The following is an 18141-nucleotide window of genomic DNA, read 5'->3' as shown; positions in this document are numbered from 1 at the left end:
AACACATCAGCCATATAGCACACACACACACACACACACACACACACACACACACACACACATACACACACGCAGCACGCACAGGATGTGCCTTTCATTCTTATAGCACCTCTTTCCAACAAAGCAGATGTTCTTCCTTCATACAACAAATAAGAAATGTAAACCACATCAAGATAGAGGAGCAACTGCTTACTAATAGGGTCATGGACTTAAAACAAGATGTCATTTGATTTCTAGCTGAGATCCACATGGGCCTGCAGAAAGGAGAAAATTCCTTTCACATTACAGTATCTGTGTGCTCTGGTGGTGAATGATACCTCATATTTGACCTCCGTAGCTGGTGCAATTTTCATCATAGTTTGCTTTGTAAATGATCATGTATGGAGAAGGGATTAGTGGGTCCTAGAATCATTTAAAGAAATTTACAAAAGTACAAACAACCAGGCTCCATTGGGAGGAGGAGCGAGGAAAGGAGTTAGTTACTCTATGCCTCTAAGAGTGAAGCTGGCCATAAGATATTCTTTCAAGGTTTCTCTGAGCAACTCTGATATGCACTTGAGTTGGAAAACGTGTAGACTCAAATCATTCTCATTCTAACTTGCCTTTGTATTTCTTAAGTTTATGCAAAGAACCAACCTCTTGACTCTTTTTGAGCACCATGAACTTGGCTAACCTACATAATTATTTCCTGTTCTTGACTTTTACTAGTGGAAAGTGACATGACAGGAATATCCACTGCTCCAAGATTGCACAGAACATGCAAGTGGAGATGGTAGCACTGAAGCCTGAATCAGAAGACACACCTAGAGAGTCACCCAGAAAAACAGAGTCCGTCCCTAATTTCCAGGGCAAGGAGGATACAGGCTGATTAGGGAGACCAGAGAGCTGTAGATAAAACAATGTCTGAGGTGGAGTCCAGTGTGAGCTCTACAAACAGATCCTCTGTGATGTATAAAAGAGTTCCCAAAATGTCTTCCCTTTAAAAGAAAAACATAGTATGGGACATAGAATGTCCCCACTAGAGATAAAAGCTTTCTTTTAAAAAGTCACTATTAGTTTTTCAGCTGATAAACCAAGGCTGAGTAGTTTCTGTGTGTGTAGCTGGTAATTGTCCCTGACTAGAAAATGGCCTTCATCTACCTCTAGTTACCACACAGCTCTGGGAGGGACCTGTGTGAAGCAGTGACACAGAGTGGACAGCCACGCAGTCATCCAGATCAGCTGAATCAGCCTTGGGGATCAGTCGAGTGGCAGATGTCCCAACCAGATGGTGCACACATTCAGTCAATAAATATACCCTAGAAATGTGAAGTCTAAGGGAGAAAGCTGCTCATGAGGGCTCCTATCTGCGAACAAGTCATGAACATCAGCTGAAAAGACAGGCGCAGGGAAGACCACAGAGCCCCTGCCTTGCAAGGGGGTCCCTCACCTCCATATTTGATGTATGAAATCTCACCTCATTTCTTGGTTTAAAAATTTCTGTTATGTAAAAATAAGAGTACATTTATGAAGACTAAGACAACTCTGCAGGCATTTAGTTCACAGGCCAAAAGGACTACAGACAGGTATGTTTTTTAGATCAAATTTATATATGAGGGAAGTATGATGTTTAATTTAATGTGTCAATTTGACTGGGTTATTGGATGCCCAGATACCTGATTAAACATTATTTTTGAATATTTCTGGTGAGAATAGTATTTAAATTAAATTGGTAAATTAAGTAAAGATATGAACCTCCCCAATGTGGATCTGACTAGAACAAAAAAGCAAATGTTTGATTCGCCGTCTGTTTGCCTCACTGTTGGAACTGGATTGATCGGTCCTTGGTGTATCTGGTCTCAGAACTCCAGATCAGAAATGGAATCTACACCTGTAATTCTCAGGCTTTTGAATTAAACTCTGGATTTTCTGAATCTCCAGCTTGAGGATGACAGGTCTAGAACTTCTCAGCCTCTATAATCGTGTGAGTCAACACCTGGTAATAGATCTCTATAGAGGGGCCATATGTGAAATGATATATGTGACAAACCATCAAGTGTCCTACACATGCCGTGAGCAACTGGCTATTTTTCACACTCTTCCTGAGGGCTGCTACCACACATTTTAAAAATGTCCTTCTGAGCTAATCCTCCTCCACCACAGGAACTCACATTAAATACTGTACTCCCTCATTATCACATCTGACAAACCAGATCGCAGCTGTTAATGACAAATTAAAGCATTTCAGATACCCCTATCTCCTAGAAAACAGTACTCTTCAGCTCTGAAGGGAACATTAGCTTTTTAGAAACTAGCCCTAGTGTTTAGGAAACAAGCCAGAGATAGCTCCCAAGGAGACCTGATGAGGCTTCTTGCTTGTTTGCCTGTCCCAGATCCCCAGTACCTTTTTCACGAAGCCCAGGGGAAAGAGAGAGGAAGCAGTGTCTGGGGTCTCCAAGGAAATAAGTGACGGTCTCCTCTCTTCTCAGAGTGCCATGGAAGCAGGACTACAGCACGCCCAGGGTTGGGTTGCCCAAAGCATGAGGCAGAGGAGAGTACATGGGAGTCTACAGCAGCTGCTCTGACACCAAACTGAAACATATCACTCCCTTCCATGCACTATGTCATTGAACAGCTTAATGATCAGACTACCACGCAGGATCTTCCTTCAGTGGGAGCTGCTAGGACCTTCCAGAGCTTAGTGATCAGTTATTAAAAGAACCTGGACCAATCACAGACAAGCTTCCTGTAAGACCATAGGGGTGCAAATATTCCCAGAAAACAGGTCCCAGGAAACCTGGCTAAAGGGACTGAGGGTACTCAGCTTAGAGAACAAAATGGTGGGGAGCGCAAGAAGGTGGAGGGGAGGTTGTTGAATGGAATAAAGAGGCAACTCTGAGACTCAGCTAGAAAAAACGTGTGGGTGGAAATTAATAAGTGTTGGGTTCAGTAAGGACCCAACTAATAATTAAAATCTCTCAACATGAAGGAATCAACAAATTAATGCATCCTTAAAATTCTCTTTAGGCAAAGCTTTCACATAGCCACATGAATCTCTTGATGAAATAGATGGCACTGTGTATTGAGTGAAAAAAAGATGAATTCTGTATTCCTTCTCTCTAGTTATGTTCACAGGTAAGCCTAATGGACACAGGCAATAAAAAATGATCTCATTTTTAGAGATATATAACCTGCTTACTGTGCTTTCTTCCAGGGCTCCCAGGGTCTCAGGCACTAAAGGATTGGAACCTCATCTATTTCCCATTTCTCTCACTGACGTTGGCCCCTTTTTCCCATGAGGGTTACCCTTGACCCAGCTCTTTGGGTGCACTTAATACGGATATGATGAAGAAGCTGTAGAAAAAAAGTATTTTCCCTAGAAAATGATTTGACCTGGTAGTGGAATGAAGAAAGCTGGAAGTGTCTGATCTCTTACAGTTCCATTAAATTTGCAGCCCAAGATGGCCAATCTCTTCTGTGACCTTCTTTAATTACTGCCTTGTGCGGCTGACACCTCGGCCCAATCAACTTACCCTGGTTAAGCACCAATAGGTAATGTGGAACTTCTCTTCCCTGCTCCATTATAAACCAATGAACAGTTTTACTTTACTCTGCTTCCTCAGTATCTTATTCCCTGGATTATAATAAAATAGTGGCTGGTGACCTTTGAGGGAGAATAATAGGGGGAAATTCAGACAATGTGACTAGTTGGGAACTATTTCAAGAGTGTAATTAATAATTAGTATAAGTATTCACTTTGCTCTAATCAGTAATTATTAATTACAATAAGTGAAATTACAAGTGCAGTTTTTTGAGATGAACATTTTGCAGTTAGTGCATTTGTAGGTTAGTATTATTTATTCCTTAAAAGAAACATTGGGTCAGTATAAATAAGCTATATAAACTGAAAGTGTTTTATTATAGTGCTATAACTCGGTTCTTTGAATTACTTCTGTCATATGCCAAAATTCATATTGTGACTTATTACCCAAAATATTTTTAGTTTTTTGCCACCCAACAAGTTGGTAAGGTCCTTCTGAAGAGAAGGAAGCAGAATGGGGAAAAAGAACTAAAATATATCATGTAGAGGTACACATTTCTTATAATAAATGCGATCATTATGCATATCTAATTTGTATCAACAAACTTAATTTTAAAAATGAATTTAAAAGAGTAACAAGTTGAAAAGAATATGACTAGGAAAGAGATTTATTATCCAATTGTTTGGATGATTCACTTTCTCAAATTCTGGAAAGTATACCAAGACAGTTTTAATATGATTTATCAAATTATTGTTAATAATGCTGGAACACCTTTACTCAGATACACCTTTAAAAAGTCTCTCTCTTTAAAAATGACAAAAAATATGTTTTTAATTTGATCACACTTTTGTCCAAAGAATGCTTTTTGACAAAATGCTTTGGATCTTATTTCTTACTTTAATATATTACTTCTACTTGGGAGCTGCAGGCTTAAGAAAATTGTAGAAAAGGACTGTCAAAGGACCTCAAGAGGAGGGTCAATCTTCATTGTAAAGCTGATTAGCCAAATCAGATTTATATCACAAAAATGTTTGACTTTTTTCAGCTCAAAGATCTATCTTAAGAGTTATTATAAAAATCACTGAGAACTAAAATTACCACTAAAACTATAAAAATCAATGTGACACAGGTCTAATGCAATTGTTGGATGTTACTATAAAAACAAGATTATCAATACCATGTCATTGGGAACAAGAAAAATGATACAAGGTATGAAAATTCCAGCAAAACTGTGTGCAGCTACACACACACTGGATTGACTTGGAAGAATAATTAAGAACTAGTATAAAATCAGAAATACAATTCATGACAAAAAGATTGTAGACTTCTACTCAGTCTGACAACACATAGTTTTTGCTATAATTATGAAAAATGTATTAAATATCTTATAGGATAAAATATAAGAATTGACTAAATAAATACCTCAAGCTATGGTTTGATGTAACTTAACAACTTTGATGCCATCAAATCTGAAAGAATCTACATGAAAGCTTTTTATCCATGGCTTTCCACATATCTTGTAGAAATCTGGTATTTTCAAAAAACATTCCAATAAAATTTATAATAATCAACAAGCTAGGCATGGTGGCATGGCTGTATTCTCAGCGACTTAGGTCACTGAGGCTTCCTGCCCAAGTCCAGGAGTGTGAGTCTACCCTAGGCAACACAGTGAAATTCTATCTCAAAATAAGCAAGAAGAGAGAAAATTAAAGAATCAACATTACAAATCTATGCTACTTTAGCTGTTCCAATTTAATTTTCGTCCTACCCAAGATACATCCTAGGGTGGATATTGAGAATAGTGGAAAACAACTACTTGTAATTACATGAAGAAGCCAATTTTACTGTTCAGTGTCTCCTACCAATTTTCTCATTGTCTCACTCCTTCAAGATTTTCCCTCAAGAGCAAAGCAGTCTTTGTGAGCATCAGGAAGAGAAAAAGGAAAAGGTGCTAAATCAAAATTGTCGTAATTTCCATCTTCTTGAATTCTAAAAATACATACATGGATCGAAACATCCCGTTTCTATTTTATTAAAATCATACTCACCTTTTATATGTGCATATGGGAAAACTGATGGATTTAGGATTAGTCATTAAAGAATTACTGTTTGCTACATCTGAAATTTTGGTGTCATGATAAAGACAATGTGTCATGTTAAGATTTGGGATAGGTGATGTCTATCTTTAAAGGAAGAACACGGGGAAAGGACTATTCTGAACCCAGACTCATTCTCAGCAGATTAGTATTAGAAAAATTACCATTTATACGGATGATGTATAAATTAATAATTTACATTTGCACATATTTATGCAGAGGAGCAGATGGAATTGCATCAGACAGAGAACTAATGTTGCAAACTGCCATGCCAACAGAGCAGGAGAGTGATGTAAATGACTGAATTGTGTGTGAAGGGAGACTGAATATTGGATCAAGGAGACAGAAGCCTCATCTAAAGGTGGAACTAGCTATTCAGCTCCAATTCCATTACTGATAGGTTGTCCAGTTTTCTGCTCACATTTTTATGTGAAATTTTAATATCAGCAATGAAATCAATGTTTTTCTAAAACACATTGTAGGTAAAATGAAACAAGTCTGTAAGTTAAACCTGGTTTAAGATTATTAGTTGGAAATGTCCACCCAAATGCTACATGGTAATATTTTTGCCTCTGGTGAGAAAACAAAGTCATGTTCTATCAGAGCTTGTGTTCCAAAACTGACTTCAGCTGGTTAATTCTTAGCTCTGCCTCAGCAGTTATTAATCCTTAACAAGTCTATAGTTAATTCTGACATGATTCCTGCAAGTCCAAGTGCAGTACAGGGTCAGTCACTTAAGATATCAAGCATTATAGAGGCTGAGGCAGTTGTCGTATGTGACAATGCACACATTTTCTCAGAAATTAAAACATCTATTCAAGCTCCATTGTCTTTATAGCTTCCAGTAGCATTCTATGAATGTTCCTGATGAGGCAAAAAACAGTGATTAACAAGTGAAGGCTGAGCAACTCAAGTATCATACTTCTGGCACACTCTTCTCTTACACTTTCAGTCTCTGGAGCTCCAAGGACTGTAAACTTTTTCATTTGAAAGAAGTAGGTCTTATTTTGGTTTAAGCTTTTTCTCACATCCAAGCCCTGGCATCAGTGACAGAGTTCTTGAACATCAGGTGATGTGTTGGTTTTGAGCAAAAATACGCTCAAAAATTGTTTACTTTTCCTCCCTTTCAGATGTAGATATTAGTTCCTTTCTTCTTTTATGTGGTCTATACTTAATAACTTGCTTCTAATGAACTGAATATGATAAATGATGGTGTTTTGAGACTAGATCAGACATTTTGGCTTACTCCTAGGCCTATCCTGAATTACTCACTGTTCAGGAAACTGAAGTTGTGAAGATACTTAAGCAGTTCTACAGAGAAGCCTATGAATAGAGAAACTGAGGCACCCCTGAAAGTAAGCCATAGTAAAAGCAGATTCTTCCATCCGACATCACTAAGACTGTGACCCTTGTAGACATCTGAACTGCAATCTTGAGACTCTGAACAGTAACTACCAGCTAAAAAATTCCTGAATTCCTGGCCAACAGAATCTGAGATGTGAAAAGTTCATTCGTTCAAGACCAAAAATGCGGTTGTACTGTACTATGCAGCAATAGATAAATAATACAGATAGGAACCAAGGAACCCAGGCCGCTCCACCCCAAGGCGCACTACCATCACCTTATTCCATTCCCAGTTTAGCACAGCAAGAAGGTACAGGGGCACACCCCACACCTCAACTGGGATAATGCTACAAGTGATGGGAAATGAGTGGGTTTTGTAGACTGAAATGTAGTCAAATATAAGAATTTTGCTTACACCTAGAGGTATAAATCTCTGAATGGAATTGCTCAGAGGTAATGTTAACTCCATTTTAAGAATTTCTCTTCAGGTTGAACAAATTCTGATTATCTGGTAGGCAATTTGGGTTTAGTTCCACCCTTGGCTATTTATCTTGGAAGATTAAAAGTTGGGGTAAACAGGACACTCAACTAAAAATCTGAAATGTTTAATACTTTCAAATTGCCATCAGTATCCTTCCCCATTTAAAAATCTCTCTTGATTGTATAATAAAGCCCAAGATTTCTCAGCAAGCACATTATGTGTACTCTCTAGATGGAGGGCTCCGGTTAGGGGAACAGTGTTACCTTTAACTTCTCCCTCTGCTTTTATCTCAAATTTTCTATTCCTTAGCCTCTGTTCAGGAGTAACCTTAGTATCGAAACCCAGACAATCAACTTAGTAACTTGTGCATATCCAAGTTAAAATTTCACTCTCACAATAGATCACGAAACCAGCAGACTTTTATCAACTCGGGGCACCGGAGTTCCCTGAATTCCAGCCTTTGAAGTCACAGGTGGCCTCCAGACGACTGATTCTGGTGATGTCATCTTATCATCTGTTAGGTTCCAGGAAGCTGAGCACATATAAATTAAGTCTTCAACTTAAAATTCTACCTGAACATTTTATCCTCTTACAAGTGTAAGCCTTTTATCTGTGTAAAAGTGCAAATATTCCATGAAGATGTGAGGTCAGGTGTCTTTTGGATAAAGAATTTCACAAAGTAGTTCTTAATGGCAAAGAGTAAGAAAGAACAAACGTTGAGGGGTGTGGGAAAGCCCTGAAAGGGAGAAAAGTCTAGAAATAAAAGGATCTTGGTCTAATTCTCCTTTGTGTCTGGAGGCAACTCTGCTAATACCATCTTAATGAGCCCCTGCCTAGCCCCTAATCTCATAAAACCCTCAAGAGGGAAAATGCATGTCAGGCAGAGCTGATTCTATCTCCTTTGATATTTACCCCTGGGTTTACTGGCCTGACTTTTGGAAGTCTGGGAACATAAAAATTAGCATGAACCAGTGAAGGCATTCAAAGTAGGACTCTTCAATAATGCACCAGATCAGACAAGTACCTTACAACTTGCATATTTATTGAACAAATACTACTAAAATAGCTAAAATACATTGGGTACTTATGAGTGCATCAGTAAAGATCACATTGTTACAAAAGCCTGCACTTTCAGCAGCACACAACTGCAACTCTACATAAATGCCACAGATGCAGAATACTGTTTTCTTGCTCTATTTACACAGCAATATACCTATTCTAACAAAGGAAGGGGCTGGGTGAAGTGCACAGGAAACTCAGGCCAACGGGGAATCGCGGAGGGCAGAAGTGCAGCGCATGCGTCATCGTGTCTAACAGTCAGGAGCAGAACAGTTTAGAACAAGGCCTGCCCTGTCAAAGGAAGAGCTAAAAGACAGTTATATAAAAATTAAGGTGGGCTTTCAGACTGGCTAACACAACAACACTCCATGAGTCGATGGTATTATCTGATTTTATTTTTGTTTATCCATTTCATTGGGAGCAAGGACAAAAATGTAAAATCTATACCTTGCTTGTCAAAACTGCCCCAAAAAGAGTGCTCTGCCTTTTATTATTAATTATGATTTTTGCAAAGATACTTTTCCAGTTTAATTTTTGGAAAAGGTGTATTTTTCATTTTTCCTACTCAAATGCCAGCATTTCAGAGCTTTTTCCACAGGGTATTTATTTAAAAAGAGTGGGCCCTTTTCCCCCAAATATCTGGTCAAGCAAAAGGAATTCTAAGAGACACCTCAAAATGCCTGTTAAATTATTGCTTTTCTTTCACTAGGTCAGGCAGGCGAGGCTCTGGAAAAGAAGAGATTTGGTAAGCAAATTACAGTTTTGTGATTGCTCCCGCTACCCTGACCGCATGCCCATGAGTGCCAGTCAATGAGACCACAGTCTCTCCCACTCTTGGTAGCATTCGTTCATCCTACAACGCTGAGGAAGAAAGCCACACTGAAGACACAAGGAAAACAGGTCAATCCAGTCTAGAGAGTAACATTCAGGGAAACAGAGTACCAACACCTTCTTAGAACATGGAAATAAAAAATAACTCCATCAGAGCTACCTCGCCAAGGAGCATGTTGAAAGTCCAAAATAGCACCATTCATCAGTGTCTCAGGTCCTGTGGCAGCATCTCGGTCACTTACCACAAGGAAACAATGAGTTTCAAACTACTTCTATACATCAAAAAGAGTACATGGATAAAATATAGAGATATACAGACAATTGATGAACATAAGCTACTAGGCTTGTTACATCTAAATGAAAAAAAAAAAAATGGGGACTCTCAGCCTCTGCAAGAAGCAGTCGGGAGCTGTGAGAGGGAAAAGGCAGAAGTGGACCGGTCATATGAGCACGGTAGGAGTTTGAGTTGTGGAAGACATTGTTGTAGCGAACCAGGCCTGAAGGCCCACCTGTAGGGATTGTAAACGTGGATTCACAGTGTGAAATTCTGAGCGGTTTCACTTGAGTCAGAATGATCAGAAACTGGTTTGATGATACCTATTTGTCCACTGTAAATTCTCTAAAGCAAGGCTCAGAGTCCCATAGTTTCTTCTTATACTTGATGATTTACACAGAAAAAAATCCCATATATGATACCATGACCTCATCAATACCCACACACCATATGTAATACAAATGGAGGTGTTACGATTAAAAAGAGTGGAGGTAACTGCTACTTGGAGAGCGGAGGTCACTGCTGCCCAGTGGAGTGAGGGAGGCAGCGTCGGTCTCCTTGTTCTTCTTGCGGTTCACCTCCTTTGGGACAGGAAGGCTTCCCTGCAAAGTAGGTGGACCCACACACAGACAGACACACAGAAAGACAGGCTTAGTCATACTTCTGAAACCATTTTTGAAGATTTTGCTACTGCCACCCACTTTTTATTCTTGAACTCCTGCTATTTTGGAAACACAGTTCACCTGAATGTAAACAGTAGGTATGTGGAGGCATGAAGCAAGTGAATACTAGCTGCCTTTGCTAGTGGCGCTGTGTTTCTCTAACAGTGTGTGGCCAGCCAGGTGTGAGGCGGTATTCCTCAGTCACACTTTGGGGGAAAGTTGCTGGTACCAGGCAGGGTCCAACATCCAGCTGGGATAGGGGTGCTCAAATGAACATTAATATACAACTTTTTAAAGTTTATGACTTATTTTTTAATATATAACAAAATTCTTAAGACCATATCACAACGTACATCTTTTCTACATATGGTTTATTCTCTAATTAATGGGTACATTCTCTGTTGGCTTGAACAGGACCAGAAATGAGTACCCAAGATGGGAGTGTTTGGGAAATAATTTGAGGAGGGCCTGGACAGGTGCTGGGGGAGAAGATGGGGGAGACTATGGTCCAATAGTGTGAGATCAGCTGTCTGGGCAGACTGGGGCCGGTCCTAAATCTCTGGGTGGTACGATGAGTGTCTGACTAGAATGAGCCAACCTCAGTGTGAGTAATGATTAGCCACTGCACTGCTCCTGCTGAGGCACGGAAGGCCTCTGAGGTGCATGCAGAGCACCTCTCATGCAGAGCAGCCTGAGGGCAGGAGCCTGAGGCCTACTGCCCCAGGAACAGAAACACCCCACTTACCACGGAAACACTGCAGGCCCTGTTTGGATATCAACACAGTGAGGACTTAAAAGTCTTACTTTTAGCTAAATCATTAATTACTGGACTTTTCTTGGAAAAATACCTTCTGTGGTTGTGGTTTTAAAGGATTTGGCTGGCTGGCTGACTGGCTGGCTGGCTGGCTTGCTTTCTTTCTTTTTTTCTCAGATCACAGGTTCTGACAAGACTGAACTGGTTAATGAACCAATCTGACTAGATGTAAATACTTAAAGTGATACTCTTAGAGATCTGTAAATTATTACATTTGAATCTATCTTTAAGAAGAATTCAGAATTCATGAACTTCTAAACAACTCAAAACTGAATACATATAGGCAGCAGCCTCAGGCTAAACTAAATGTAGCAGATAATTTGAATTTAAGAAGTCTTATTTACTGTATAAGTTTTCCATGTGAAACATCTGGTGTGCTAAATTTTGTTTAAAAATCTTGAGTCTGAGACCATACAACATTTGTAGGATGTATACAAAACCCACACAATGTATATTTTAAGGCTCCACTCTTAGATTATGAATTTCAAAGTCATTTTTGTATCATTCAATACCAATGGGACCACACCAGAAAATTAAAATATAATTGCTCATTCACAAACCATTAAGGATCCAGAATTCTAGATTTAAATACTCTAAAAACATTCTATTGGGCAGTTCCTTGTAGTTGTGGAAATAATTTCAATCTTAAAAATTTCTGTATCTAATCCCAAATTTAAAACAGAAATCCAGTTTAAAAAATGCTGCCACCCACTCCCTCTTCAAATCAGCCAGTTAGCATGGTTCAGAATATGACAAGCTTAAGTTTTCAACAAACAAACAGTTCAGTAGCTGTTACTGTCACAGGACAAAAAGAAAGGGAACTCAAAAAAGTTCACAGAAGTTATCACCCTCATCAACTCCATTGTTCATATGACTAGCCTTGAAACTTACTGTGCATAGAAGTCAACATAGATAGTACATTGGTCTGTCTCTCTACATGTGTCTGAATCACTAACTTTTCACCTCAGTGGAAAATACACAACAAAATGAACTGGAGAACTAGGGGTGGGGAAGAGGTGCTTTGCAGAAATTTAAAAAAACAAAAAAAAGGTTAAAGGAGAGTATTTCAAACTTGAATTTACCATTTCTTTTTTTGTTTACAATTTTTTTCTCTTTTGAGCTCCCAATGTATTCCTGCATTTCATTAACTATTCTGAGTGTGTAGGCCCTTTATTAGATTTTAACTCTACAGAGATGAAAACAGAAACCAAAACAGTATTTACCCCACCTGCCCTTAATTAACTTGCTTTATGGGGTATGCCCAAATAATTGGATGAGAGCAAGGCCTGACTGAAGGTCCTGTAGGGAGGTGTAGGGAGGTGTAGGGAGGTGTGCTACTCTACAAGACCCCAAGGGCACATGAACAAAAGTGCCTACAAAGAGAGGAGCTCTGGGCAGGCACAGTTCTGCACATTTTCTCTTTGTGGCCCTGGGTTTACTAGATGTCAACCTTTCTCCCTTGTACACTCTTCATCCTTACCACTTTGTTTTGAAGAATAGTCTTTCTGCTTCTACTAAAGGCATTTAAGTCTTCAGCTACAGGGAAGGAGGGATCCTGAAGAGGGCTCACAAATATGTCTTGCTTTTCCAGAAGTCAGAAATTATAAAATTTGGGGCAAACACAGTGTTATCTTCCTCCATCATCCAGCACATCACGGCCTCTACAAGACTGTGGGAACAGGAGTAATCTCGAGAGCTGGGGGTGGGGTAGGAGCAGGGGTGATCAGTGCTCCCCACAGACCTCCCCTATTGCTGCAGCTGATATGGCTCAGGGCGGGTGCCCCTCCTTTAAAGGCCTGCTGGGAGATTAGGCCCCAGCTACTTGGTAATGTGTTTTAGAATGAGTAAGCTGAGATTATTTTTCTTATAATTATACCAAAATAAGTTTTATCCAGATGGAAATTGCTGAAGGAAGGATAAATAAAAGGATAATACTAGTCACATATTTAGAGGCAATAACTTAAAATAGAAGGCATGGATGCACAATCCCTAGACCTCACCTCATGGAGCACGCTTCATGTAAGTAAGAACTGGCACTCAGATGGGCTTTCCAAGTGCAAAAGGAGGCAACCCGAACCTCACTGAGGAACTGGTCCTACTTTTCTGGTTGATGTCACCAACACAAAAGAGGACCGTTAGATGCCCTAATAAGAATGAACAAAATGGCCATATTCTCTTTTCCTGTGTCATGCTCAGCTGCTTTGGAGGAGTTATGCCTCGATCTGCCCCTGTACAGAATATCTAGAAAAACTATTATTCATCCATTCATTTACTTATTTATTCACTGACTCATTCAAAGTGGAGATGCAGCTCAGTGATACAGTATGTGGTTGACATGTGAAAGTCCCTGGGTTTGATTCCCCACCACAGCCAAAAAAAAAGAAAAGAAAAGAAAGAAAATAATTTAGAGACAAAAGAAGAATTAAAAACAATGTGTAAGGGGCTGGGGATTTAGCTCAGCGGCATAGGTGCCTGCCTTGCAAGTGCATGGCTGTGAGTTCAATCCCCATATGGATAAAAAAAAAAAAATAACAATGCATAAGGTTATGTTGCCTCCTGCAGCCACCACTGCAGGGGGTAGGGGCTGTCAGATCTCTAATATCTTAGCTCTCTTCCCTTCCAGCTCTACAACATCACAGCAAGTCTGGGCAGACAAGGGTCAAAATAATTTTTCTCATTTGCTTTCCTGCCAATGACTTCAACCTTGACCTTCCGAAATTGTCTGAAAGATTAAAAGTGATTTAGGCTTGTTTTCTTTTTGTGCAAACTACCAGTTGACATGACTTCATCAACTTATGCCAGTCAGTAAGAGGAACTGTTGAAACTAGTATAAAATAAAGTTTGTTAAATACTGAAATACACTAACAACCACGGGAAGATTCTGCCACTGCGAAATGCTACTTATGAAACTTTTGAACAGAAATTTTATTTTCAATGAACTCTTTTATTAACTGCAAAATCAGCAGTTCAGTGGTAAAAAGCACAATCTTTCTACCTGAGGGCAAATTGATATTTATGTTAATAGGTAAAGTCCAAAGGTATTTATAATAAAGGTTGGTAAATCATATTTGTTTCAAAAATGTCACTAAAATCCAAAATACAAATTTTAAAAGTTTTCTTAAGGCAGAGTATTGTCACACTAAGATGGAACAAAAATAAAATGATATTGTTATCAAAAATTTTAGGCCTAAAAATTAAGAAAAAATACAATTTTTTTTAGTTCTTCTTATTTTGTTTCATGAATAACTTTATCAGAAATCCAGACTTTACTAAACAGACAAAATGTCACCATTTTATTCTTTTCAGAACTCTTAATCACCCAATCCAATCTGTCTTCCTCTTCAAGTTTTTAGGCTTTCATATTTGAGTTTTTCTAACCAGTAATGGAACAAATTTGAAAATTTGTGAAATGTGTATTTGATAAGCTGATTTCATGATTAACTGAAAATTTGTTTTCAATATATTTTTCAATAAAGGAGGATAACATGAACTTTAAGAGTTATAGGACTTTATGTTTTAAAAAAAAATATAAAAGGTCATCATAGTACCATATTAATGGGTTATTTGGTAGGAAAGTACAATGAAGTATATCTTCAGCTTTTTTCCTCATTTTTTATTTTGAGACAAAGTTTCCCCCTACATTGCTAAGGTCCCTGGGCTGGGCTTGAACCTGTGATCCTCCTGTCTCAGCCTTTCAGAGTACTTGGATTTCAGGCATGTACCACTGGCTTACAGCAGCATATGATGGATATTAAAATGAAAAACAAGTTTTTGGTTGTTTTAGTGCTTCCAAAGCGCAAAGTGTTAACAAAATGTCAGCTACGGATCTTACCTTCAGAAGCCTTCCCTCCATTTCCTTGTCTGGAAATGGCTCCTGACTGACCCAGACAAAGAGTTCTGGGTAATAAACCTGTAGAGACATAAAAGTACACATGTTCAGATTAAAAACAGGACCCACTCTGGAACATGGGATCAGCATAATGAGGTCGGTTCTTTTCAGTGATCATTTATTTCTCGATCGCGAGTTAGGGCACTAGAGAAACTCATGAACTCTTTCAGATTGTCAGTGCTCCTCAGAATACATATAACACATATGCTTAGAGCTCTAGCTCAATGTCTGCCAAGATGAATGCCAACGGAGCACGGATATCAATCAATGTTATGTTCAGCAAGTAAAGTAGCAGCTTAATAGCAGGTCTGGTAGAGTTCATTAAGTCACTAGGAAGCTTAACTTGCAAAGCACCCTGTGTTGATAATTATTCATGTAAAACTCTATGTTTACAGCATAAACTGTCAGATACTCATCATGCACATTAGGGGCTGCTCAGAGCATTTACTAGCACACTAAAGATTACACACAAAGCAGAGGAAAAAGACAGTAGCATCCCAGATTCTCTTCGGGTCCCTGTAGCCACTAACAGCACATTGTATCCAGATGCCTGAAATACCCAAGCATCTGAAATAGGAGCAGGGAGCTGGGTGACATCGCCATGAATGACTCAGAGAATACTAGTTGATGAATTCTGGAGGGTGGGAGGAAGAAGAAAGAAGGAGTCAAACTGAGTAATTCTTCTTTAAATATACAAAGAGTTATTAGCATAAGATTTCTGACCAGCTGTTCTCCATCTCAGTAAAGATAGGAGTGGGGGAAAAGACTTAAAATTACAACTACAGATTTAGGTCAGCTATAAGAAAGAACTTGGCAGAAGTGCTGTTAAATTACTAAAAGAATTTAGAGAGGAAAACTGTGAAATCTGCTTAAAAATTTTTGAAACAGAATCCAGCAACCATCTGTCAAGGCTAATTCACATTTGATACAGCCCTGCTTGAAGACAGGATGAAATCACATGAGATTCCCTTCAGATTTGATTCTCTAAGTTTTGTAAGTCACACATTTAATACATAATAATGGAGAATTACACCTCCTCAATAGATTAACAAGTAGATTTAGCAGCCATTTGTTTTTGGAAGTTTTTTTTTTTTTTTGTCTTCTATTTTATCGGTACCGGGGATCGAACTCAGGACTGCCTGCTTGCAAGGCAGGTGCTTATGCCGCTGAGCTCAAACCCCAGCCCTCTGTTTTTGGAAGTATTAAGCATTGAGATAATTATAATGTTTTGTTATGTCCCAATCAATCTTTTTGTTTAGGAAATCTGAAGCAGGAAATGTGGGTTGCTATGCTCATTCTTTAAGATAATATCACTACTATCTTTGGTCTGCACCAGTAATACTTATAGCACATCCCAGCTTACCAAGCAGTTTTGTATATATTAACTGATTTATCTCGATATGAAGCCTGTGATTAGCTCTTATTATATAGCTGAGGAAACTGAAATTCAAAAAGTTCAACCAACTTAAAGCAACACAATCAGCATAGGTTAGGACTGTAACTCAAACTAGGTTTCTAGATTCTAAATTTTCTTCTTTTCACTATGTTTTTATACTTTGATTATCTCAGAATGCAAATCACCTACCACCTCTTCCTCAAAGTTATACCAGTCCACAGACACCACCCACATTTCAATCTTAAATCCTTGAGGGCGCATCCCGCAAGAATTGGCAATGTATTCTCACTTTGGACCAGCTCTTCTTCTGAGCCATGTGGTTTCCCCAACCCTAAACCATCTTTTTCTTCTACAGATTTCCTCTTTTTGTCCAGCTCTTTCTTGAAAAATTTTACCATCTGCCATATTTGGGACAAGTAGCTATGCCATTAGCCAGAAGTGGGTGAAGAAACAAAATCAAAAATTAAAATGCACAAGGTTTTTCAAGGCATATAACAAAGTTACAGTACATAAAATCCATTTGGGCTTAATTATAAGAGATCCCAAATTTTGATCAATTATTTCTCACTAAATATTATTGTATGTAAAACAATCACTTCTCAAAATTACCACTTTAAAAAGTATACTTTTAGGACAATATTAAATACCAGTTAGAAATAAGTTTTCCTTAGAAACACACTGCAAAAATCCATGTCAAGTAAACACCATTTTTACGTTTTTGTGCTTTTCTAGGATATCCCACATTAAAAACAGTACAATGCATTAGCATTTTACTTCTGGCTTCGAAGCAGTAATACTAAAGAATTCAACTTGTATAGCAATAAAATTTGTAGGGTAAAACAGCTCACATTTCAGAAATTATTACACTTACTCTAAGGATTTTTTTTCAAAAAACTTGCTTTTTTTAAGAAAAATACTCAACGATTTTTGCCAAAGAACTTGGGAATATGACTATCTGACACCAAAATCCACAACTAAGGACTTTTCCTTTTATTTCATGGTTACTCTCTGGAAACAATAATTCAGCTTACAAATTGACCAGTGACATTTATAATCAGGCATGTTTTTTAAGTGTTTGAACCACAAAATAATCATTGCATACTGTAGGAAAAACAAATGTTACTTTGGTCTTGTGGTAAGCTCTTCCAATCTTCTTCAAAGTCAGAACCTTAAGCCAAAAATGGTAGAACAGAAGAAATCGCATTTACGTTTCTAAAACCTGGTTGCTGGTTTCTAGGGTCTTAGCAGATCCCAACATACAGTATCTGAAAGGCATATTTTACCTAATTAATTAATTTTTAATTTTTAATCAAAAGTTGACCTTTTAGACACAGTAGGTTTGGGGAAGAGGTGACAGATACTGAAATAAGGATGATCCACCTTACAGTCTTGTTTCTTCTTAGATTTGTAGTCCTGAAACTCTTAAGAGTAAGGGGCTTAAGAGGACAAACCTATTGACAATCCTGATCCTTGCTCCCAAATCACTCAGATCTGACCTTTGGTATTACACAAGGCTCTCAATTCCGAATTCATTCTCAGTGCTGTACGCGGACAATGGAGAGTCATAAGCAATATACATTTGCTTTTAAATCTAATGATGTCTTGATTTAGATGTATTATATTTTCTCTTCATTATCTTTCTATCTGGACATCTTATAGTCTACTACTCAGGGTCTGCTGTTGACAGTCAAAAGACAAGGTGCCACTTCCTAGCCAGGAGGTCTCACTACACCTGTCAGGGACACAACATAACAACGCAAATATGACCCAGCAG

At 38.5% G+C, this 18141-nt stretch overlaps 1 protein-coding gene across 2 annotated transcripts in view; it reads right to left on the bottom strand.

Moving 5' to 3' along the window:
* Window positions 1–8463: 8463 nt before the first annotated feature.
* The window catches only part of Nrep (neuronal regeneration related protein), a 28161-nt gene continuing 18483 nt past the window's right edge, over window positions 8464–18141 (bottom strand). For both annotated transcript variants that reach the window (XM_063245462.1, XM_063245463.1), the window contains exons 4-5: window positions 14915–14992; window positions 8464–10208 (exon numbers count right to left, since the gene is read on the bottom strand). In XM_063245462.1, coding sequence (XP_063101532.1) covers window positions 10083–10208; window positions 14915–14992 — 204 coding nt within the window. In that variant the 3' untranslated portion in view covers window positions 8464–10082. The remainder of the gene's footprint in view (window positions 10209–14914; window positions 14993–18141) is intronic.

Source organism: Cavia porcellus, unplaced genomic scaffold (assembly GCF_034190915.1).
Source record: "Cavia porcellus strain 051 isolate PalLab524CR breed Dunkin Hartley unplaced genomic scaffold, mCavPor4.1 scaffold_2, whole genome shotgun sequence".
Taxonomy (NCBI): Eukaryota; Metazoa; Chordata; class Mammalia; order Rodentia; family Caviidae; genus Cavia; species Cavia porcellus.
Note: the sequence above shows the minus strand (reverse complement) of the source record. Positions and strands in the feature narration are given on the sequence as shown.